Source organism: Bombina bombina, chromosome 1 (genome assembly GCF_027579735.1).
Source record: "Bombina bombina isolate aBomBom1 chromosome 1, aBomBom1.pri, whole genome shotgun sequence".
Lineage (NCBI taxonomy): Eukaryota > Metazoa > Chordata > Amphibia > Anura > Bombinatoridae > Bombina > Bombina bombina.
Genome location: NC_069499.1, coordinates 435,421,110 through 435,447,579, shown reverse-complemented (window position 1 = coordinate 435,447,579; position 26,470 = coordinate 435,421,110). Strand labels below are relative to the sequence as shown.

Here is a 26,470-nt window from a genome sequence, read left to right as displayed (position 1 = left end):
CTCAGGATCATCTGTCTCAGGGCACATGCTTCTGGAGACCTTCCTGGGTGATTGTGACCACGGACACCAGCCTGCTAGGCTGGGGAGCAGTCTGGGACTCGTTAAAGGTGCAGGGACTATGGACTCGGGAGGAGTCTTCTCTCCCCATAAACATCTTGGAGTTAAGAGCGATTTGCAATGCTCTGATGGCTTGGCCTCAGTTGTCCTTAGCCCGTTTTATCAGGTTCCAGTCGAACAACATCACCAGGGAGGGACTCGGAGTTCCTTAGCCATGAAGGAGGTGGCTCAGATTGTTCAGTGGGCGGAAGCTCACAATTGTTGTCTATCTGCCATCCACATTCCAGAAGTGGACAACTGGGAAGCAGATTTCCTGAGCAGACAGACATTTCATCCTGGGGACTGGGCTATCCTTCCCTAGGTGTTCTCCAGGTTAACCCTCAAATGGGGGTACCGGGGTTGGATTAGATGGCGTCTCGGCAGAACGCCAAGCTTCCAAGGTACGGTTCAAGGTCAAGAGATCCGCAGGCCACCCTGATAGATGCTCTGGCGGTTCCTTGAGATTTCAGTCTGGCATATCTGTTTCCTCCGTTTGCTCTTCTTCCATGAGTCATTGCTTGTATCAAACAGGAGAGAGCATCTGTAATTCTAATAGCTCCTGTGTGGCCTCGGAGGATCTTGTATGCAGACCTAGTGAAGATGTAATCTCTTCCACCTTGGAGGTTGCCAAGGAGAAAGGAAGGACCTTCTAACTCAGGGTCCATTTCTTCATACAAATCTCGCTTCTCTGAAGCTGACTGCTTGGAGATTGAACCCTTAGTTTTGTCTAATCGTGGGTTTTTTGAGTTGGTCATTAAGACCAAGATTTAGGCTTGCAAGCCTGTTACTAGAAAGATTAACCATAAGGTATGGCGTAAATGCCTTTATTGGTGTGAATCCAAGGGCTATTCTTGGAGTAGGGTCTGGATTCCTAGGATTTTGTCTTTTCTCCAGGAAGGTCTGGAGAAGGGATTGCCAGTCAGTTCTCTGAAGTGTCAGATTTCTGCATTATCTATTTTGTTGCACATGCGTCTGGCGGATGTGCCAAATGTTCAATCTTTTTGTCAGGCTCTGGTCAGAATCAGGCCTGTGTTTAAAACCTGTTGCTCCTCCTTGGACCCTTAACCTTGTTCTTAACATTTTGCAGCAGGCTCTGAATGAGCCAATGCATTGCATAAATATTAAGTTGTTATCGTGGAAGGTTTTGGTTCTTATTGCTATCTCTTCGGCTCGGAGAGTCTCGGAACTCTCAGCTTTGCAGTGTGATTCACCTTATTTTATTTTTTATGCTGATAAGGTGGTTCTTTGTACTACGTTAGGTTTTCTTCCGAAAGTGGTTTCGGATAGAGATATTAGTCAGGAAATTGTTGTTCCTTCTCTATGTCCTAATCCTTCTTCTAATAAGGAACGTTTGTTGCACAACTTGGATGTTGTGCATGCTTTAAAATTTTATCTACAGGCGACTAAGGATTTTTGCCAGTCTTCTGCCCTGTTTGTTTCTCTGGAAAGCGTAAGGGTCAAAAAGCTACTGCTACTTCTCTTTCTCTCTGGATGAGAAGTATTATTCGTTTTGCTTATGAGACTTCTGGACAGCAGTCTCCTGAGAGAATTACGGCTCATTCCATGAGGGCTGTCTCCTCTTCTTGGGCTTTCAAAAATGAGGCTTCTGTGGAACAGATTTGCAAGGCTGCAATTTGGTCCTCTTGGCATACTATTTCCAAATTTGATAATTTTGCTTCAGCCAAGGCTTCTTTTGGGAGAAAGGTACTTCAAGCAGTGGTGCCTTCTGTTTGTGTCTGCCCTGATCATTCTGTGTCCTCTAGCTTGGGTATTGGTTCCCACTAGTAATTGAATGACGTTGTGGACTCTCCATATCTTAGGAAAGAAAACAAGATTTATGCTTACCTGATAAATCTATTTCTTTCCGGATATGGAAAGTCCACTAACCCACGCTTTTTAATTTTAAGACAGTTATTTTTTTTACTAAACCTCAGGCACCTCTACATCTTTGTGTTGTTCCTTTGTTCCATTTCCCTTTGGTCGAATGACTGGGGTTTATGGGTAGGGAATTGACACCTAACAGCTTTGCTGTGGTGCTCTTTGCCTCCTCCTGCTGGCCAGGTGTGATATTCCCACTAGTAATTGATGACGTTGTGGACTCTCCATATCCGGAAATAAATAGATTTATCAGGTAAGCATAAATCTTGTTTTTGCTTAAAATGAATGGTCTGGTTAATAATATATAGAAGTTTAGATTTCTCTGAGTTTGTTCTTTAGTGCCATCAGGGTGGATTTGATTTCAATCAAATCTATTTAAATCACTATTAAGTAAGACTCAATTTAAATCATGCTTTAATACATAAAGACTCATTCATGCTTGTTGTTATCTTAAAGAGACAGTTTACTGTAAAATTGTTTTCCCCTTATAAATTGCTATACCAGTTGCAGAATATAACATGCATGAGAAATTGCTCTTTTGTTTCTTTTTGTAAATTAAATAGCTGGATTTGCTCTTTGAAATCACAACCCATTAAAATAGGCTAAAGCTTGCAGAGAAAACAGCCATCATTATTACTCAAATTCTTCCTTATTATGTCTGTCTCTATACAATACTTAGAACAATTAAAAATTAACATTTTAGAATATTATCTCTCACACTCTCTAGTGGGAGTGTAATTTATTCTGCAGACTGTATAGAGACGTTCAGCATAGGTGGGGATACAACTGGTCAAAATCAGCTATTTCAAATGCTATTGTTTTATTTTTAAAATATCAACTTTTTAGATTATTTTTACAGTTATAACAGCAAATTACTTTATTTAGTTATATACCATTAGAAATACATATATAATTATGAAATCATTGGGATATGGGTTAATCATTCATAACTGGACAACTGCTATATTTATTGGAAGGAGAAAAATAATTATTACCTTAATAACAATTTAGTTTTTTTTTATTTATTTAAAACAATTACAGCATAGGCTGCTTGCCCATCCTAGCTACTTGTGCACACAAAACAATCTTCTATTCATTGAACTTCTTGAACGTTTGCACTTAAAGGACCATTAATTATCATAGAAGTGCATAATTGACAAATACATCATAATATTAAAGATTGTGTGCATTTTGATAGCGGAAGTAAATTGGAAACCGTTTTTTTTTTATTGCATATCTGTGATAAGACTCTTTGATAATATATTCTATCCTCTAGTAGAGCATGACATTGTGAATGGATTAATGGAATTCATTTACAGCCTCATGTTTAATCCTTATTTTAAGACCTATGAAAATTAAAAAAAAAGCAGGTTTTTTTTATCCACCCTGAGTGCCTTTTACAACCATTAGAAGCAAATGTAATGAGTAGTGCAATTGAAGTTTCTAATATTGTTGCCTATAGTGTTTTAAGATTATTTATCAGTTTTATTTTTTTATGCTGCAGATGATGGCAGATCTTATGTTTAGGAAGCAGGACTATGAGCAAGCAGTGTTTCATTTTCAACAGCTTTTGGAACGCAAGCCAGGTGCTGTATAGATTTATTAATTTTGAAAAAAGGCAAGTTGTGTTGCTTTTTTAGATAACCTATAAAATATTGATGTGTCTTGTAAACCATGTAAGGTGCTTTTAAAATAATGAGATTAAACCACATAGTAAAAATGGAGACACTTAACTAAAAAGCTTACAGAGGGGGAGACGTACCTTTTAAAAGGACATAAAAGTGCAAAAAGATGCATCAAACCCCCCAAAAAGGAGTATGATAAAGCATATAATATGACACAAATGTTCAGTGTACTTCTATTAACAAATTTACTTAATTTATTTTTTGGAAACAATCAGGAAATGATGAACCTAGAAAGGGTCTGGAGCCTTCTAAAGTGTTTGTTATTTGGAGCCTCTGTTCTAATCTAATAGAATATGAACTCAAATACAAACCCTCACATTTAAGACTTTTTCCAATACCATTAAAGCTATGGCTTCATAGGCTTTACATAATTTTTTTTTTGGAGTTTCATTGCACCAAATCTCTCAGTAAAAATTTGGAGCAATAGAGAAAGAAAAAGGAAAGTGTGGAGAGACAGAATAGAAAGCATGAAGAGAGACAAGAGAAAGAGGAGGGAGAGAAGAAGAGAGACAAGAGAAAGATGAGGGAGAGAAAAAGAGAGAGGCAAAGAGAATGAAGATAGAGAGGAGTGAGAGGAGAGAAAAAAGGGAGAGAAAAGGGATAAAGTGTCAAAGAGAGAGGAAAACGGAAGAGTGTGGAGAGACAATGCAGAGAGTTGCTAGAAAAGAAAGTGAGTGCCTAGAGAAGGGAGAGACAGTGGATAAAGATGGCAGATAGAGGGAAAGTAGAAGAGACAAAGAGTAGTGATAGCAGGGAGAGTGGAAAGTAAAATAAGGAGAGAGAAGACAGTTGAGAGGAGAGAATAGAGAGGGCAGGGGGAAGGAGAAGAGAGGAGTCGGAGAAAAGGGAGTAAACAAGAGAGGAAGGTGAAAGGGAATGGAGAGATAAATAAGAGAGTAAGATAAAGAATTATGCGACGGGGAGAGAGTGAGGGAGAAAGCTAGGAGGTGGAGTGAGAGATGGAAGAGTAAGAAGAAAGTGATGAGAGGCGAATGAGAGACAGAACAGCAGAGAGAGGAGGAGAGAGAAGAGGGGATAAAAAAATGAGATTGAAAGAGGGGAGGGAAAGAGAAGAGAGGCAAGTGGTGAAAGAGGGGGAATATAGAGTATAATACATGCAATTAGCAGCTTATCACCTCTGTTTGTAAACAGGTTAAAAAAATGTCCTGCTGTGTGACCTTCAGGGAGGTAGCCTAGGAGGTAGGTACTTAACAATAAAACTGCAGACTGCTGTCCCTCATGCATGTTAATTGATGTGTCCTCCTGCCTCCTCATTACGCTGAAACTGACAGAATAGCAATAGGGCATATAGAAGGTAGAGGGAAAGTAGGAACCTGCACTTGGCACCCAGATAACTTATTTCTGTGTTAGTTAGAATAGCTAGCTTATTCAGGAGCAGCTGGTGGTGGGTGAGGTAAAAAAAAAAACTAAAAAAAGATATATATATATATATATATACAGGGAGTGCAGAATTATTAGGATTAATTTTATTATTGAACAACAACCATGTTCTCAATGAACCCAAAAACTCATTAATATCAAAGCTGAATAGTTTTGGAAGTAGTTTTTAGTTTGTTTTTAGTTATAGCTATTTTAGGGGGATATCTGTGTGTGCAGGTGACTATTACTGTGCATAATTATTAGGCAACTTAACAAAAAACAAATATATACCCATTTCAATTATTTATTTTTACCAGTGAAACCAATATAACATCTCAACATTCACAAATATACATTTCTGACATTCAAAAACAAAACAAAAACAAATCAGTGACCAATATAGCCACCTTTCTTTGCAAGGACACTCAAAAGCCTGCCATCCATGGATTCTGTCAGTGTTTTGATCTGTTCACCATCAACATTGCGTGCAGCAGCAACCACAGCCTCCCAGACACTGTTCAGAGAGGTGTACTGTTTTCCCTCCTTGTAAATCTCACATTTGATGATGGACCACAGGTTCTCAATGGGGTTCAGATCAGGTGAACAAGGAGGCCATGTCATTAGATTTTCTTCTTTTATACCCTTTCTTGCCAGCCACGCTGTGGAGTACTTGGACGCGTGTGATGGAGCATTGTCCTGCATGAAAATCATGTTTTTCTTGAAGGATGCAGACTTCTTCCTGTACCACTGCTTGAAGAAGGTGTCTTCCAGAAACTGGCAGTAGGACTGGGATTGAGCTTGACTCCATCCTCAACCCGAAAAGGCCCCACAAGCTCATCTTTGATGATACCAGCCCAAACCAGTACTCCACCTCCACCTTGCTGGCGTCTGAGTCGGACTGGAGCTCTCTGCCCTTTACCAATCCAGCCACGGGCCCATCCATCTGGCCCATCAAGACTCACTCTCATTTCATCAGTCCATAAAACCTTAGAAAAATCAGTCTTGAGATATTTCTTGGCCCAGTCTTGACGTTTCAGCTTGTGTGTCTTGTTCAGTGGTGGTCGTCTTTCAGCCTTTCTTACCTTGGTCATGTCTCTGAGTATTGCACACCTTGTGCTTTTGGGCACTCCAGTGATGTTGCAGCTCTGAAATATGGCCAAACTGGTGGCAAGTGGCATCTTGGCAGCTGCACGCTTGACTTTTCTCAGTTCATGGGCAGTTATTTTGCGCCTTGGTTTTTCCACATGCTTCTTGCGACCCTGTTGACTATTTTGAATGAAACGCTTGATTGTTCGATGATCATGCTTCAGAAGCTTTGCAATTTTAAGAGTGCTGCATCCCTCTGCAAGATATCTCACTATTTTTTACTTTTCTGGGCCTGTCAAGTCCTTCTTTTGACCCATTTTGCCAAAGGAAAGGAAGTTGCCTAATAATTATGCACACCTGATATAGGGTGTTGATGTCATTAGACCACACCCCTTCTCATTACAGAGATGCACATCACCTAATATGCTTAATTGGTAGTAGGCTTTCGAGCCTATACAGCTTGGAGTAAGACAACATGCATAAAGAGGATGATGTGGTCAAAATACTCATTTGCCTAATAATTCTGCACTCCCTGTATATATATATATATATATACACACACACAATATATATATATATTACAGTGATGTTCAGTCTGGTGATATTTTCTAATCCACTTTTTAAAGATATGCTACATTACTTCCAAATAATTCACTTTTGGGTATCACGTCCCTTTAATTTAATTAAAAAAGGACCAAACCTGGAAGTCCTGGAGAGATGTGAGCTGCCTCCTATAGAAAGTGATAAAGCTCTCTATGATACAGAATCTCACATGTGGAGGTTAACAGGGGAGCACCTGACACTAATAATACATTCTCAGCTTGCAGCAAATACAAATTAAACTGAATTTTTTTCACTACAGTTAAACTTGCATTAGCTCCCCAAGGCAGAACATAGCGCGATCTGCGATGTCATCCCAGAAAGTGCAGGACACCTGCAGAAAGTGCAGAACTCTTCAAACAGATCTGCACTATGTTAAGATTTATTTAACACAGTCCAGCTAGAGAGGAGAAAGTTTAATTTTCTTTCATGTAATTGGCAAGAGTCCATGAGCTAGTGACGTATGGGATATACAATCCTACCAGGAGGGGCAAAGTTTATCAAACCTCTAAATGCCTATAAATACACCCTTACCACACCCACAATTCAGTTTTACAAACTTTGCCTCCTATGGAGGTGGTGAAGTAAATTTGTGCTAAGATTTCTACGTTGATATGCGCTTTTCAGCATTTTTTGAAGCCCGATTCCTCTCAGAGTACAGTGAATGTCAGCGGGATGTGAAGAGAGTATCACCTATTGAATGCAATGGTTTTCCTCACGGGGATCTATTTCATAGGTTCTCTGTTATCGGTCGTAGAGATTCATCTCCTACCTCCCTTTTCAGATCGACGATATACTCTCATATTCCATTACCTCTACTGATAACCGTTTCAGTACTGGTTTGGCTATCTGCTATATGTGGATGGGTGTCTTTTGGTAAGTATGTTTTCATTACTTAAGACACTCTCAGCTATGGTTTGGCCCTTTATGTATTTATATAAAGTTCTAAATATATGTATTGTACTTATTTTTGCCATGATTCAGGTTTTCAGTATATTTCCTTTTGCAGACTGTCAGTTTCATATCTGGGAAATGCTTTTTTATGAAAATGTATTTCTTACCTGGGGTATAGTCTCTTTTTCAAATTGACTGTCTTTTAAATTCGCGGGCAGAATTAGGCTCGCGAGGGCGCAAAATGCCAAAGTTTATAGCATCATTCTTGGCGCGAGATTTTTTGGCGTGAAGTTACGTTCATTGACGCAAATTCATCATTTCCGGCGTCTTAGTTGACACCGAGTCCTTCACAAGGTTGCGTGATCTATGATGCGATTGTGTCATTTTGGGAGCAAAAAATATTTTTCTGTTTGTTGTGCATCATACTTGGCGCCAAATATTTTCATTATTTAAGACCCTATTTTTATTTGCCTCTTGCCTTTTTTCTATGTCAAAGGGCTATGCAGTTTGAATTTTTTCCCATTCCTGAAACTGCCATATAAGGAAATTGATCATTTTGCTTTATATGTTGTTTTCTCCAACATAGGTGTGTCCGGTCCACGGCGTCATCCTTACTTGTGGGATATTCTCTTCCCCAACAGGAAATGGCAAAGAGCCCAGCAAAGCTGGTCACATGATCCCTCCTAGGCTCCGCCTACCCCAGTCATTCTCTTTGCCGTTGTACAGGCAACATCTCCACGGAGATGGCTTAGAGTTTTTTAGTGTTTAACAAAATTTGGAAAAAATATATCTGTTGGTGTGAATCTAAAGGATTCCCTTGGGACAAGGTTAAGATTCCTAGGATTCTATCCTTCCTTCAAGAAGGATTGGAAAAAGGATTATCTGCTAGTTCCCTGAAGGGACAGATTTCTGCCTTGTCGGTATTACTTCACAAAAAGCTGGCAGCTGTGCCAGATGTTCAAGCCTTTGTTCAGGCTCTGGTTAGAATCAAGCCTGTTTACAAACCTTTGACTCCTCCTTGGAGTCTCAATTTAGTTCTTTCAGTTCTTCAGGGGGTTCCGTTTGAACCCTTACATTCCGTTGATATTAAGTTATTATCTTGGAAAGTTTTGTTTTTAGTTGCGATTTCTTCTGCTAGAAGAGTCTCAGAATTATCTGCTCTGCAGTGTTCTCCTCCTTATCTGGTGTTCCATGCAGATAAGGTGGTTTTACGTACTAAACCTGGTTTTCTTCCAATAGTTGTTTCTAACAAAAACATTAACCAGGAGATTATCGTACCTTCTCTGTGTCCAAAACCAGTTTCAAAGAAGGAACGTTTGTTGCACAATTTGGATGTTGTTCGCGCTCTAAAATTCTATTTAGATGCTACAAAGGATTTTAGACAAACATCTTCCTTGTTTGTTGTTTATTCAGGTAAAAGGAGAGGTCAAAAAGCAACTTCTACCTCTCTCTCTTTTTGGATTAAAAGCATCATCAGATTGGCTTACGAGACTGCCGGACGGCAGCCTCCCGAAAGAATCACAGCTCATTCCACTAGGGCTGTGGCTTCCACATGGGCCTTCAAGAACGAGGCTTCTGTTGATCAGATATGTAGGGCAGCGACTTGGTCTTCACTGCACACTTTTACCAAATTTTACAAGTTTGATACTTTTGCTTCTTCTGAGGCTATTTTTGGGAGAAAGGTTTTGCAAGCCGTGGTGCCTTCCATTTAGGTGACCTGATTTGCTCCCTCCCTTCATCCGTGTCCTAAAGCTTTGGTATTGGTTCCCACAAGTAAGGATGACGCCGTGGACCGGACACACCTATGTTGGAGAAAACAGAATTTATGTTTACCTGATAAATTTCTTTCTCCAACGGTGTGTCCGGTCCACGGCCCGCCCTGGTTTTTTAATCAGGTCTGATAATTTATTTTCTTTAACTACAGTCACCACGGTACCATATGGTTTCTCCTATGCAAATATTCCTCCTTAACGTCGGTCGAATGACTGGGGTAGGCGGAGCCTAGGAGGGATCATGTGACCAGCTTTGCTGGGCTCTTTGCCATTTCCTGTTGGGGAAGAGAATATCCCACAAGTAAGGATGACGCCGTGGACCGGACACACCGTTGGAGAAAGAAATTTATCAGGTAAACATAAATTCTGTTTTTTTCTCTTACATTTGCAAGATGTCTCAATCTGATCCTGTCTCAGAATTCACTGTTGGATCCCAGCTGCCTGATAACAGTTCTACCAAAGCTAAGTGCATTTGTTGTAAACTTGTGGAGATTATACCTCCAGCTGTGGTTTGTAATAGTTGTCATGATAAACTTTTACATGCAGAAAATGTATCCATCAGTAGTAGTTCATTACCTGTTGCTGTTCCCTCAACATCTAATGTACAAGATATACCTGTAAATTTAAAAGAATTTATTTCTGATTCTATTCAGAAGGCTTTGTCTGCCATTCCGCCTTCTAATAAACGTAAAAGGTATTTTAAAACTTCTCATAGAGTTGATGAAATTTCAAATGAACGGCAACATACTGATTTATCCTTCTCTGATGAGGATCTATCTGATTCAGAAGATCCTGCCTCAGATATTGACACTGACAAATCCTCTTATTTATTTAAAATGGAGTATATTCGTTCTTTATTAAAAGAAGTGTTGATTACATTGGATATGGAGGAAATTAGTCCTCTTGATATTAAAACTAGTAAACATTTAAATTCTGTTTATAAACCTCCTGTGGTTATGCCAGGGGCTTTTCCAGTTCCTGATGCTATTTCTGATATGATTTCTAAAGAATGGAATAGGCCTGGTGGTACTTTTATTCCTTCTTCAAGGTTTAAAAAATTGTATCCTTTGCCAGCAGTTAGATTGGAGTTTTGGGAAAAGATCCCCAAAGTTGATGGGGCTATCTCCACTCTTGCTAAACGTACTACTATTCCTACATGAGAGAGTACTTTGTTTAAAGATCCTTTAGATAGGAAACTTGAATCTTATCTAAGGAAGGCTTATTTATATTCAGGTCATCTTCTTATGCCTGCAATTTCTTTGGCTGATGTTGCAGCTGCTTCAACTTTTTGGTTGGAAACTTTAGCGCAACAAGTATCAGATCATGATTTGTCTAGCATTGTTAAGTTGATTCAACATGCTAATAATTTCATTTGTGATGCCATTTTTGATGATATCAAAATTGATGTTTGATATATGTCTTTAGCTATTTTAGCTAGAAGAGCTTTGTGGCTCAAATCTTGGAATGCTAATATGACTTCTAAATCCAGATTGCTTTCTCTTTCATTCCAAGGTAATAAGTTATTTGGTTCTCAGTTGGATTCAATAATTTCAACTGTCACTGGGGGAAGGGAGTTTTTTACCTCAGGATAAAAAACCTAAAGGTAAATCTAAAGCTTCTAACCGTTTTCGTTCATTTCGACATAATAAGGAACAGAAATCTAATCCTTCCCCAAAGGAATCTGTTTCCAATTGGAAGCCTTCCTCAAATTGGAATAAATCCAAGCCTTTTAAGAGATCAAAGCCAGCCCCCCCCCCCCCCTCACCTCCACTTCCCCTTCTCCCTTCCTTCGGGTCGTATCCCCTTTCCCTGAGTCGAGGGGGAGGCTGGTGTCATAAGGGCGGTTTGGCTAGCAACGCCACCCATAAAGTAGTGCGTTGACTCCCGAAGTTTATAGCAATACAGGTGCTGAACCACATTGCTCTGCTGTGATGCACGTTGAAAATATGTAAGCTACTCTTTGATGCCAAGACCCCAGTCAGTCAGTTAAAGCAGTCAGTTATAGTGCTGTCTTGTACCTACAAACCTTACCAAATATCCATGCAGACACACAAAATGCCTCAAACATTCAAAAGAAAGCAAAAACCTCATAATACCCCCAAACGCACAGTGGTTGACCATTTCAGCAAGCCTGTCTCTAGGTCTCAGGCAGGTTCAGATGAGGAACTCACGGACGCTAGTAGCTCTACTGACACCCCTAGTGGAGCTACCCTGGTTAAGTCTGTGGGGCGCTCACTACGAGCAGAAACGGAGGTTAATAACAATCTTATGGATTCTATCACCACACTTCTGGCTTCCCATCATGATTCCCTGTCTAAAAAGTTTGAAAAGAGCCATGCAGATTTAAAGCGCGATATAGCCGCCATAGGCGAGCGCACTGATATAATAGAACGTAAGCAGGAAGACTTAATGATTGATCACACCAATCTACTTGGTTATTCCCAGTGCCTAGCCGAACAAATAACGGATCTTGAAGTCAAATTGGCCGATCTAGAAGACCGAACTTGGCGCAACAATATTAGGGTGAAGGGCATCCCTGAGACCGTCTCCCCTCAGGACCTGGAGAAGTACCTTAAAGAGCTATTCATTGCAATTCTAGGCTCAGAAGAAGAACGGGAAATGCTGATTGATCGGGCCCATAGGGCGCTGAGACCCAGATCTGCAGAGGGTGATAAACCAAGGGATGTCATAGCTCGCTTGCACTATTATACCTTCAGGGACAAGCTACTCCGAGCACTATCAGGTGGCAGAGGCCTCCCGAGTAATTATTCAGACATACAAATCTATCAGGATCTTTCTCCACAAACCCTCCAGTTGCGTCGCCTCTATCAACCCTATACCAAGTTGATGAGAGATAAGGCTATAAAGTACAGATGGGTGTTCCCTGTTAAGATCCATATAACCAAGGATGGCCACCAGTTCACAGCCTCCTACCCACAACAGGCCAGGGAACTCATGCAAAGATGGGACCTATTAACACTGGATCCACCTGATACCCAACTTCACAAAGACGCTACAAAGGGGTTGAGAGCATCGGCCCCTGAGTGGCGACCTCTCCCTCAAAGGGCAGGTGTCGGTCAGAGAAAACCCTCACAGCCCTCTGCCAAGAACCTGCCTACATGCAGTATTTCTGTTGACTCCTGTGCCTCATGAGTCCCTCCTTGTCTGACATTCTATACTAGACCCTGTGCAGGGAGTCACTCCACTCCCTCTTAAAGGTTTCGCTACCCCCTTTACTGGTTTTCACCTCTTCTTTTTTGGTGTCCCAATGTCCTAGCATGGATAACTAATAATTTTCCTTGTATGGTTTCTTCTTCTCCATATTAACGTTACTGTATATAAAGACGCATAGGTGCTCATAGGCTGCCTAACAACTGTTCCTACTGATTGTTATTTGTTTACTGTTTATTGCCTAGCAAGTTAAACTTAAAGAGCAGAATTATTGGCACAAATATGAGTATTAGTGTGTGGTCCAATTGCTATACTATACATAATGGCACTGCTTAAATGTTCAATATATGTTTAGTTATGTTACAATTTGGTATTGCTTCATTCTTTATTGAGGTATATACTTGCCACATGTTCTCCATCACACTCTATAGGTTGAGTGACGTATACCACTCGGATACAGGAAACTTGACACTTGTAGAGACTTGAAGCATGAGCCAGAAGGACTGACTGGGGTTAGGCCTCACACGCCTGCCTCCCCCCCCCCACCTTAATAGTTGTGCTCTCTTGCTAACCCTAGTAAGAGCACTCATTGAGATAGTGTAATATACACATCGTTAAATAATCTGACAGTTTCTAGACAACAGGTACAGACTATAGAGAGTGATTAGGTTTACCCACCTCCCTCTCCCTCCCCCTCTGATAGTCATTCCCCCCCCTTCGAACCCCAGGAGAAATAAGGTTTGCTGGCCCCATGGCTCCTATAACCGTGGCCACCCTTAATGCCCAGGGCTTAAACTCCCCTACCAAACGAAGTATGCTTTCCAACTACTTGACCTCCCACAAACTACATATCGTGTTTCTACAAGAGACGCATTGGGATAATAAGGGGCGACCGTTCCGCAGCCCGACACACTACCCCATATGCGAGACGGCATCCTTTACAGAGAAAAAAAGAGGGGTGGCAATCCTGGTGCATAGGGATATTTGCTGCGCCATAGAATATGTTGACCGTGACCCTGAGGGCAGATACCTAATTTTGGTCTGCACACTTAATGGAATACTCTACACTTTGGCCACTATCTATACCCCAAATGCCAAACAGATACCATTCCTAAGGAAGTTCTTGAGGAGACTAGGCGAAGTTAGGAGGGGCCACTTACTGATAGGAGGTGATCTTAATTTAGTTTGGGACCCCACCCTAGATAAAAAAAAAAACATTAAACCTCAGGGATTGTAATCTCAATACCCAGTCCAATGCGCTGCGCAAACTCATGTACCAACATGGCCTCTATGACATCTGGCGCTGCCTTGCCCCGACTGAAAGAGACTACACTCATCATTCTAAGCCACATAACTCCTACTCTAGGATTGATTACCTACTATGTGACTCTTGGACTCTAGACCAATTCCACACTCCACGAATTAGACCATGCCCCTGGTCAGATCAGGACCTTGTTAGTGCAAGGTGTTCAGTGTTGCGCCCCCCCGATAGCAGACCCTCCTGGAAACTACCAGACCACTTTCTCGCTGAAGGAGAGATCCCCCCGCTAGTTGAGACAATCACAGATTTCCTGAAACATAATGATACGGGGGACACGAGCCTGGGAATCCTGTGGGCCTCACTTAAGGCCTACCTCAGAGGCCATTTCCTCAAAAAGAGTGCACAACTGAAAGCTAAGAGTAAGATCCCCCTCGCTAAATTATACGCGGAGCTGAGACAAATTGAAATAGCTAATAAAAGTTCCCCTACACCTACTTTGGCTGATCGAGTAGGCATTATTAGGGATGAAATTAACAAGAGAAAGCAGCTCAGGGTTCAAGCTAATTTATTTAGGCTTAAGCAACTATACTTCTATAAGGGGAATAAGGCTAATAGATTACTTGCCCGTAAGCTTAGAGATTGTGCGGCCCAAACTAGAATCCCCTCGATTAATACTACCACGGGCGCAGTCCATTCGCCAAGAGATATAGGGAAGGCTTTTGCCGACTACTATACCTCGCTATATAACCTGGATAACAACTCGCTGGGAGTTGACGCGCGCAGAACAGCGACCCATCAGTTTTTGGCGAAGCTAGACCTTCCTTCCCTTGAGGCTGACTCGGTAGACGACCTGACTGCTCCTTTTACCCTAGAGGAAGTCAAAACAGCCGTTCTGGCCCTAAAGCCTCATAAGGCCCCGGGTCTGGACGGCTTCACGAGCTTATTCTATCGTACCTTCGCCCAGCTAATATCACCAATATTACTTTGTCTTTACAATGAAGTTGCAGAGGCGGGAGCTTTCCTCCCCAATTTTCTAGAGGCTAGTATCTTGACTATACCCAAAGAGGGAAAGGACCCGGCGCTCTGTGGGAGCTACCAGCCTATCTCACTTATTAATGTTGACGTGAAGGTCTACGCCAAGGTTCTGGCAACCAGACTTGGAAGGCACTTACCCACACTGGTCCACCTGGACCAGGTGGGATTTATACAAGGGAGGCAAGGTACAGATAACACCCGAAGGCTGCTAAACATATTTATGGAAGCGGCAGATATGGGGCTGCCCCTCCTCACCCTGTCTATGGATGCGGAGAAAGCGTTTGACAGGGTGGGGTGGGAATATATGTTCTGTGCCCTGGAGCATTTTGGGATTCCTCAAGCTTTTCGTACAGCTGTTGCTGCTCTTTACACCTCCCTGACGGCCGTGGTCAAAGGTTTAGGCTTTTGTTCTCCTAAAATTATTATCAGGAATGGGACTAGGCAAGGATGTCCCCTGTCCCCACTCCTTTTCCCGTTGGCAATGGAACCACTTGCGGAGGCAATCAGAAAAAACCCCAGGATTCAGGGTCTTCAGATACATGACACCCTACAGAAGTTGGGTGAGGTCGTCTTTGCTGACGACCTCACCCTCTTCCTAACAAACCCGGTAGAGTCGCTCCCCCCCCCCCCTCCTAGAGACCATTGATTCCTTTAGCATAATATCAAATTATAAGATTAACGTGTCTAAGACAGAGGCCTATATGCTCCACTTGGAACAGGCAGAACAGGGGCGTCTTAAGCGACTTTACTCGTTCAAGTGGTCGGTTGATGGGATCCGACACCTAGGTGTTTATCTGTCGCATGTCAAAGATATGGTACTACAGGAAAATTATGCTGTCCTGTTAAAGGAGATTGATACCCGATTGAAATCGAAGAAATACGAGGAAATATTGTGGATGGGCAGAATTGCTGCTCTAAAGATGATGATCCTCCCTAAGTTAACGTACATCATGAGATGTATTCCTATCCCAATACCGGAGAAGATGCTACGTAGCTTCCAAGCTTCATTTAATTCCTATATCTGGGATAGGAAGAGGCCGAGAGTCACGGCAGCCACTCTCCAGGCCCCGATTGACCGTGGTGGGCTGGGTCTCCCCAATGTCCATCTATACTACCAAGCGGCAATGATCTCATATGTCTCAGCCTGGGGACAAACCCTCCCTCCCACAAGATGGAGGGAATTGGAACAGGCTTCCCTCCCAGCATACATTGACCTCTAGGACTTGTTGTGGATTCCCCCTCACTTAGCTTCGCACATAACTGTTTCTAACCAACTCATTAAAAACTGTCAATCAGCCTGGTTCCAATTGAGGCACAACCAGTTGATAGCTCCGCATCCTTCCCCTGTTCACCCGGTTACGACGTTTCTGCGAGGGCTGCCTAACATCCGGCTCACCTCTTGGAGGAGCCTGGAGGTCACCTTTCTAGATGACTTCTATTTAAACGGCAATCTCCTCTCATCCCAAGACATGATTGCTAGATTTGACATTCCACGCCAACTGGAGTTCGACTTCCTGCGGCTAAGATCCCTTATGAAAGCGTGGGGATTCCTGACCGACAAGATCAGGACACCCACCTTCTGGGAGATTAGGTGGAGAGCGGGCCTACAGCTGTACAAGCCTCTCACTGCCCACTACAAATCCCTCTTAGGGCCTCCTTCCCTTATAAAAACAAGGCATATGACTTCTTGGGAGGCTGAATTGAGACTTTCCTACACGGCTCTCGACTGGTCCAAGGCGATACAGATCACTAAATCTGCACTCCATTGTGCCACAATGTACAAACTTTATTTTAAGATCATTACCAGATGGCACTTAGTGCTGACCAAGCTTCGGACTCTGTACCCTGGACATTCACCCCTATGCTGGAGAGAGTGTGGAGAAATAGGCACCCCACTCCATGTGTGGTGGTCATGTGACAGACTCCGACCGCTATGGTCTAAAATCTGTGTGACCTGTACGGCATTGGACCTTCTGATCCCAGATACTCCGGGCCTGGCTCTCCTACATATTGGAGTAAAAAAGATACCGGCACATAAGAGACATTTTCTTATTTACCTGTTGACTTCGGTCAAAATGCTCATAGCCAGGAACTGGAAGAAACAGCAGCCTTCAAGGTGGCAGGCTGTTGTCGACTACCTACAATACATTAAATCTATGGAAGACTATGTTTCTCGGATGAGAAACCAGTCAGGTACCTTTAGCCTAATCTGGGAACCCTAGGAGACTTACCTGAGACCGACTCCATAATATGATCCTCCCCCCCGGACACTGGTAACCCGCTTCTAACTATACTGCTCCCCTGCTCCTGAGGATGCACCGCACTGTGACTACCTCGAGGTGCTCCTCATTTATGGATGGGGTCCCCCTCACTAACCCCCTCCCCCCCCCTGATGATATCCCCTTCCCCCCCTTGGTACCCCCCCTTCCCATGGATACATAGGTGATTTAACCTAACAGCATTGCTCCTATATATATCTATTACATACACCTCTTGTTTAGCTTGACTGTCAGGTCTATTAAATATGGCATTTCTTGCCGTATACTGTCTAATTTACAAAAACTAAATATTGCTCCAGAATAACCAATACATAACAAATGAAATGTGAAAGTATGTACCAGGTAAAGGTAAAATGTTTTTAATGACCTCCACCCCATGTATATTGATCTTCTTTGAATGTCATCTATCTCTTGGTTTGTCATGTGTACTACTGCCACCAACTATGTAAAGAGAAAAATGTGTTATGTGGTTTTCGTATTGTATTTATCAATAAAAATTCATTTAATAAAAAAAAAAGCCAGCCCCCAAGTCCGCATGAAGGTGCGGCCCTCATTCCAGCTCAGCTGGTAGGGGGCAGATTAGAATTCTTCAAAGATGTTTGGATCAGTTCGGTCCAAAATCATTGGATTCAGGGGTACAGAATAGGATTCAGAGTAACCACCTGTGAGAAGATTTTTTCTCTCACGCATTCCAGCGAACCCAGTAAAGGCTCAGGCTGTTTCAGACCTGGAGTTATCAGGGGTAATCATGCCAGTTCCATTTCAGGAACAGGGCCTGGGGTTTTATTCAAATCTATTCATTGTCCCAAAGAAAGAAAATTAATTCAGACCAGTTTTGGATCTAAAGATTTTGAATCGATATGTAAGAGTACCAACTTTCAAGATGGTGACTATAAGGACTATTCTGCCTTTTGTTCAGCAAGGGCATTAAATGTCCACAATAGACTTACAGGATGCATATCTTCATATTCCGATTCATCCGGATCACTATCAGTTCCTGAGATTCTCTTTTCTAGACAAGCATTACCAATTTGATGCTCTTGGCCTAGCAACAGCTCCAAGAATCTTTTCAAAGGTTCTCGGTGCCCTACTCTCTGTAATCAGAGAGCGGGGTATTGCGGTGTTTCCTTATTTGGATGATATCTTGGTACTCGCTCAGTCTTTACGTTCTGCAGAATCTCATGTGAATCAACTAGTGTTGTTTCTTCAAAGACATGGTTGGAGGATCAATTTACCAAAAAGTTCTTTGATTCCTCAGACAAAGGTAACCTTTTTAGGTTTCCAGATAGATTTAGTGTCCATGACTTTGTCTCTAACAGAAAAGAGACGTTTGAAATTAGTTGCAGCCTGTCGGAACCTTCAGTCTCAGTCATTCCCTTCAGTAGCTATGTGCATGGAAGTTTTAGGTCTCATGACTGCAGCATCGGACGCGATCCCCTTTGCTCGTTTTCATATGAGACCTCTTCAGCTTTGTTTTCTGAACCAATGGTGCAGGGATTATACAAGGATATCACAATTAATATCCTTAAATCTCAATGTTCGACTTTCTCTGACTTGGTGGTTAGATCACCATCGTATAATTTTAGGGGCCTCTTTTGTTCGTCAAACCTGGACTGTGATCACAACAGATGCGAGTATTTCAGGTTGTCGAGCTGTTTGGGGATCTCTGACAGCACAAGGGGTTTGGAAATCTAAAGAGGCGAGATTACCAATCAATATTTTGGAACTCCGTGCAATTCTCAGGGCTCTTCAGTTTTGGCCTCTGTTGAAGAGAGAACCGTTCATTTGTTTTCAGACAGACAATATCACAACTGTGGCATATGTGAATCATCAGGGTGGGACTCACAGTCCTCAAGCTATGAAAGAAGTATCTCGGATACTTGTTTGGGTGGAACCAAGCTCCTGTCTAATTTCTGCGGTTCATATCCCAGGTATAGACAATTGGGAAGCGGATTATCTCAGTCGTCAGACTTTACATCCGGGAGAATGGTCTCTTCACCCAGATGTGTTTTCTAAAATTGTTCAGCTGTGGGGGCTTGCAAAAATAGATCTGATGGCTTCTCATCTAAACAAGAAACTTCCCAGGTACCTGTCCAGGTCCAGGGATCCTCAGGCGGAAGCAGTGGATGTGCTGACACTTCCTTGGTGTTATCAACCTGCTTATGTTTTCCCGCCTCTAGTTCTTCTTCCAAGAGTGATCTCCAAAATCATCATGGAGCAATTGTTTGTGCTGCTGGTGGCTCCAGCATGGACTCACAGGTTTTGGTATGCAGATCTTGTTCGGATGTCCAGTTGCCAACCTTGGCCACTTCCATTAAGGCCAGACCTTCTATTTAAGATCCGTTTTTTCCATCAGGATCTCAAATCATTAAATTTGAAGGTATGGAAATTGAACGCTTAGTGCTTAATCATAGAGGTTTCTCTGACTCTGTGATTAATACTATGTTGCAGGCTCGTAAATCTGTTTCTAGAAAGATTTATTATCGAGTTTGGAAGACTTATATTTCATGGTGTTCTTCTCATAAATTCTACTGGCATTCTTTTAGAATTCCTAGAATTTTACAGTTTCTTCAAGATGGTTTGAATAAAGGTTTGTCTGCAAGTTCCTTGAAAGGACAAATCTCTGCTCTTTCTGTTTTATTCCACAGGAAAATTGCTAAACTTCCTGATATTCATTGTTTTGTACAGGCTTTGGTTCGTATCAAGCCTGTCATTAAATCAATCTCTCCTCCTTGGAGTCTTAATTTGGTTTTGAAGGCTTTGCAGGCTCCTCCATTTGAACCTATGCATTCTTTGGACATTAAACTACTTTCCTGGAAAGTGTTGTTCCTTTTGGCCATCTCTTCTGCTAGAAGAGTTTCTGAATTATCCGCTCTCTCTTGTGAATCTCCTTTTCTGATCTTTCATCAGGATAAGGCAGTTTAGCGGACTTCATTTAAATTCTTATCTAAGGTTGTGAATTCTAACAACATTAATAAAGAAATTGTTGTCCCTTCTTTGTGTCCTAATCCTAAGAATTCTTTGGAGAGATCTTTACATTCTTTGGATGTGGTGAGAGCTCTGAAATATGTTGAAGCCACTAAAGATTTCAGGAAGACTTCTAGTCTATTCGTTTTCTTTTCTTGTTCCAGGAAAGGTCAGAAGGCTTCTGCCATTTCTTTGGCATAGTGGTTAAAGCTTTTGATTCATCAAGCTTATTTGGAGTCGGGTAAAGCCCCACCTCAGAGAATTACAGCTCATTCTACTAGATCAGTTTCCACTTCTTGGGCTTTTAAGAATGAAGCTACGGTTGATCAGATTTGCAAAGCAGCGTCTTGGTCTTCTTTGCATACATTTACTAAATTCTACCATTTTGATGTGTTTGCTTCTTCTGAAGCAGTTTTTGGTAGGAAAGTTCTTCGGGCAGCTGTTTTAGTTTGATTCTTCTGCTTATGATTTAAGTTTTTATTTTTATTTTTTGAGAATAAATTGCTGTTTTTATTTTGTCCCTCCCTCTCTAGTGACTCTTGCGTGGAGTTCCACATCTTGGGTATTGCTATCCCATACGTCACTAGCTCATGGACTCTTGCCAATTACATGAAAGTAAACATAATTTATGTAAGAACTTACCTGATAAATTCATTTCTTTCATATTGGCAAGAGTCCATGAGGCCCACCCCCTTTTTTTATGGTGGTTATGATTTTTTTTGTATAAAGCACAATTATTTCCAAATTCCTTTGTTGATGCTTTTTACTCCTTTCTTTATTATCCCACTTCTTGGCTATTCGTTAAACTGAATTGTGGGTGTGGTGAGGGGTGTATTTATAGGCATTTTGAGGTTTGGTAAACTTTGCCCCTCCTGGTAGGATTGTATTTCCCATACATCACTAGCTCATGGACTCTTGCCAATATGAAAGAAATGAATTTATCCGGTAAGTTCTTACATAAATTATGTTGTTGTTTTTTATCTTGAATCCATCCGGTCAGTCAGATTGTCTGCCTGGAGACCGGATGTGCACCTCTGCTCTGTATTTTGTTTACTTTAATTGCCGGTGTCTGCCTGTCAGAGTACAGCACATGGAGATTGTAGGAAGCTGCACTCTAGCAGTAAGCACAACAGAATCTCAGGACGATTCCTCCCCCTCTTATGTCTGCTGCTTATCTTCAGCTCAGCAAGCTCAGTCCACTGGAGGTAAAACACTTTTAAACAGAGAGAGAGCTGCAATAGTATAGCCTTTTCTGGCAATCATAGGGTTAAGTTGTCTCCAAATGTTAGCTATGCACATATAACTGTAAACATATAACCGTAAACTAAAAGAGTACAAAACTACCCTCAAACACAAGAAAATAAACCACCTAAATAAAACACTCTCCTAAATTCAAGAATCAACAGATAATTCCTTCTGGAGCTTGTGGAAAAAATTCACCTCAAAAGCCACTGGGCATATTCCAATCCAAGATGGTGACATATGGACAGATTATTTTCAAACATTATACAAAGATCTCGAACCTAATAAGCTCAGTATGTCACAAAAAGAAGCTTGTGAATAACTGTTAGAATTAGAAAATGTAATAAAGAACTATCAAACTCTAGACTTCCCCTTCACACTACAAGAAGTTGCAGAAGGCATACAGTCATTAAAACCAAGAAAAGCTTGTGGATCTGACCAAATGCTAAACAAGATGCTGATTCACAGCAGCCCACAGCTCCAAGAGGCTCTCACAAAACTGTTTAATATCATCTTACAATAAGGACACTTCCCAGAAACATGGACAGAAGGTCTGATTACCCCAATCCACAAACATGGGGGTCTAACTGACCCAAATAACTACAGGAGAGTCTGTGTAAACAGCAATGTGAGCAAACTCTTCTGCACAATCCTGAACCAGAGAATATTAAAATTTCTAATAGACAGCAGAACCCTGCACATGAGTCAGATAGGCTTCCTCCCTAAACAAAGAACCACAGACCACATCTTCACATTAAAAGCTATCACTAACAAGTATGTGAAAAGCTCACCACCATCAGGGAAGGTGTTTGCATGTTTTGTGGACTTCAAAAAAGCACTCAATCTGGCACCCTGGCCTATACATGAAACTGCTGCAAAGTGGAATTGTTGGGAAGACATATAACATAATAAAGACCATGTATTCATCCCTCAAATGTAAAGTAAAAATAAACAATCTACAAACAAAGCGCTTTGAACAAAATAGAGGAGGCAGGCAAGGATTCAGCCTCAGCCCCACATAATTCAACCTATACATTAATGATCTGCCCACAGTACTGGAGAAATGCACTAGCTGAGTATCTCACAAGTGTCACCAACCCAAAGCACAGACAGATACTCACTAAATACAGAATCTCTGACCACCAGCTGATTAAGGGTTGCACTTGCTACTACTACTTGCTTGTAGGATGTATTGCTTTGTGAAATTTGTGAATTTATATTATTTATGTTACACATAAAATAATATTATAAATATAATAATAATAATATATTTTAATACTACAGAACAGTCTCTAGCTCTACTCCATCATCAGAATATAGAGGATGATCATGATAATGATATAGATAATGAGATAGTTACTTTTTAATAGACACTGATTTAGATTCCCAGAAGATAGATCATCAACCTCCTAAACAGTACACAGTGGTGCAGTCAGTGCACATATTTTTGTTTTTTTATAATATTTTCCCTCTAATTTTAAATAGTTAATTTTATATTTACATACCAGTTTGCAGTCCAGTAGTGTACCATAACACAAATCATTTTTAATAAATAATCAAAAAAGATCTCTTATTATATTAGTTTATGTTCCCAAATAAGTTATATTGGTTTAATAATATGTATATATTTTATTTATGGATGGATGCATTTCTGCAGCTGCTGCAAGTGCAAATAAAGTAATATTTTTTTTTTATTTAAAATAAATAAATAAAATTCTAATATTTTTTTATTGTAGCTCAGCCTCTGCAATTAATGCAAGTCATATTGTTTTTTTTTTTATCATTGATGCTAGGCTAGTGTTGCAACAATAAAAAATCATTAATGGTTAATGCATTTTGGTGAGCAAAAATATCAAAATTAGCATGATGCTTAAATGTGCAAGCAGTGCATTCATTGTGTCAAGTCTGAAATGCCGTATTAGCTGTCCATGTGCATTGTGCACCCACAAAATAGCAGCCCTAAGTACCCCTAACCAATTGTGTTTAAGAAAAAAAAAATAGCTAAGCTAATAAAATATGTCAATTTAATTTCAAATGTTGCTTAAAATAGCATGGCATGGATGCCATGCCATGCTCTATTGCTCTTGATTCAGAACACAAAACAAATTAATTAAATGTAGAAAAAAAAGTGTTTTTTTACTTTTATGTCCCTCCCAGCTAAATAACACATGCATCAGTGTGCATTATAATAGCTTTACTTTACTTAGAAACAGAACACACATCATGCTGCTGCACACTCAGCACTTTTCAGGTTTCTCCATGCATGCAATGCATACACTGTTCCATATGTTACTCATACCACAGCTAGACTGACTGCCCAGTGCCCAAGAAAACAAAGGACAATGTGGTAAGAACTGGACAGCTATTTTCATTTCAATTAGCTGTGTGTGTGTTGAGTTCAGTTGTTTGTATTATGTATTGTACTAGTTACTCTAACTATAACTGGTGTTCTATTTCTTACTGTGTTCTGTACTACAGCTATAGCTGTACAAATTAATGCAATATGACAGGCTGCAGGATGTCAGGATTGACTTTGTCAATGCCACATTCCCCATGTTTTCATGGACAGTCACTCAGCTAAATGACTAACACATGCAGCAGTGTGCTGCATTGTACTACCTTTACTTAGAAACACAAATCATGCAGCTGGAGCTGGATAGTCCTCAGTCAGCACTTTTCAGGTTTCTTTCTACATGCTGCACACACTGCTTCATATTTTACTCTTACCACAGGTAGACTGACTGCCCAAGAAAACATGGGCAATGTGGTAAGAACTGGCCAGCTAATTTCATTTAAATTAGCTTTGTTTGTATGTGTTGAGTTAACTTGTTATGTACTACTAACCTTCTGTATATAACTGTGTTGATGTGTTCTACTTCTTAGTGGTCTTTTATATAGATCTACTACTATAGAATAGCTGTGACTAGTGTGTGATGTATATGACAGGCTGCAGGATGTCAGGATTGACCTTGTCAATGCCACATCCCTCATGTTTCCCTGGACAGTAACTCCTAAAATGAATAACACATGCAGCAGTGTGTGCATTCATTGTACTTATTTTACTGCACTTATATTTATTTATATACAGAACTTCACAAGTCATACTGCTGTAAAGACAGCAATTTTCAGGTTTCTCCATGCTTACACTCACTGCTTCATATGTTAATCATACCACTGTGTCCACACTGTTAGAATGACTGTCCAATAAAACACAACAATGTTGTGTGATCTTGTGTGTCATAAGACCTAATAACTGGCTAGTGGCTACTATTTAATCACATCACAGGCAGCACATTTTATTGTACTATTTTTTGTTTTGTATTTGTATGCTCAAATGGTCTATTGTACATTGATAAACATGTACATTAAGATTCTGTAGTGTTAAATAAATTGTTTAATGCTAAATAAAGGTGTTAGTAATCTTTAATAAAATGGCGATTAAATCGCAATCGCGGTTTTTTTATTAAAAAAAAATTGCAATTTTTTTTTTTGGTCATATCGCCCAGCCGATAAAGCATTTCTCGGCTAAAAAGCTGCACCCAGGTGGTAAATCGCCATAGAACAGGCTAACAATGGTATAGAGTCAGTTGTTCGTTCCTGTGAGTGCACTTCTCTCTGTGTGTATATATATATATATATATATATATATATATATATATATATATATATATATATACTGTGTATATATATATATATATATATAATATATATATGTATGTATATATATATATAATATATATATATATGTGTGTATATATATATATATGTATATATATATATACTGTATGTGTGTGTATGTATGTATGTGTATATATATATATATATATATATGTGTGTATGTGTATATATATATATATATATATATATATATATGTGTGTGTGTGTGTATGTATACAGGGCCGCCACTAGAAATTTTGGGGCCCCTGACTTAACCAATGATCAGGGGCCCCCCCTCCTTTGACATGTGCAAATTTTGACCAAGTGACTGAAACGTATATGCACTTTATTCTTAAGTGTCTATTTAAATTTGGAAATGTTGTAAAGGTAGTAACATACACACACAGACACTCATACACTGAAACACACACTCACACATAAGGATTCACATATAGACAGTCTAGCAGACACGCAAAGAAACATACTCAGACACAGACACCCAAACAGACACTCAGCATTTGTTTACATTGACCTGACGTAAACTACAGTTTTGTAAAAAAAAAAAAAGGAGATTTAGAAAACAAAATATGGAGTTCTGATTATCTTTTTGTAAAGGAAGATGCCAACGTAATGATCACAACAGCATGCAGTGGCTGAAAGGAAGGGCCTTGAACTGCCTAAACAATAATTTAAAGGTTAAATGGTAGATTGGTGACTTCCGGAAAGGTCTCATTAGTCTCAAAGTCTGTAGAAAGATGTGAATAATCAGTAGTAAGGTCAAAATGTCCTAAAAAGGAACAGACAATGGACACACACACACACAAACCCAAACTTGCACATACACCCAAGGAAACACCGACAGAGACAGCCTCAGAAAACACACAAAGACATACACACACACAGACACCCACAGAAAACACACACAGAGACAACCACATAAAACACAGAAAGACATACATACACACACCCTCACTGAGACATCCACAGAAAACACAGACATACACACACACCCTCATAGAGGCATCCAGAGAAAATACACAAAGACAAACATACACACACCCTTACAGATACACCCATAGAAAAAGCTCAAAGACATATGCACACACTCTCACAGACATCCACAGAAAATGCACAAAGACATACACACCCACCCTCACAGAGAGACCCACAGAAAAAAATACATACACACTCATAGAGACACAAATCAAAGCACAAAGACATAAACACAGACACCCACAGAAACACTCACAGGAGGAAACATTTATGCACCATGCATCCTCTAAATCAACAGTGTGTGACATGCATGATAAAAATTGCAGAAATTGAGAGATCACTTTTTAAAGAAACATATTTGTAAATGTGCAAACAGAAATAATTCTGTGAATTCAAAATTGTACATTAATGATCTGGGTATATGGCTAGATGAAGAAAAGCACTTTTAAAAGGTTGACATATGTTTGATTTTTC

The 26,470-nt window shown here is 40.5% G+C and overlaps 1 protein-coding gene across 1 annotated transcript in view; it reads left to right on the top strand.

Annotated features, from left to right (window-relative positions):
• The window catches only part of TTC21B (tetratricopeptide repeat domain 21B), a 397,674-nt gene that overhangs the window by 228,561 nt on the left and 142,643 nt on the right, over positions 1 to 26,470 (top strand). The window contains exon 22 of the mRNA XM_053698392.1: positions 3,479 to 3,560. Coding sequence (XP_053554367.1) covers positions 3,479 to 3,560 — 82 coding nt within the window. The remainder of the gene's footprint in view (positions 1 to 3,478; positions 3,561 to 26,470) is intronic.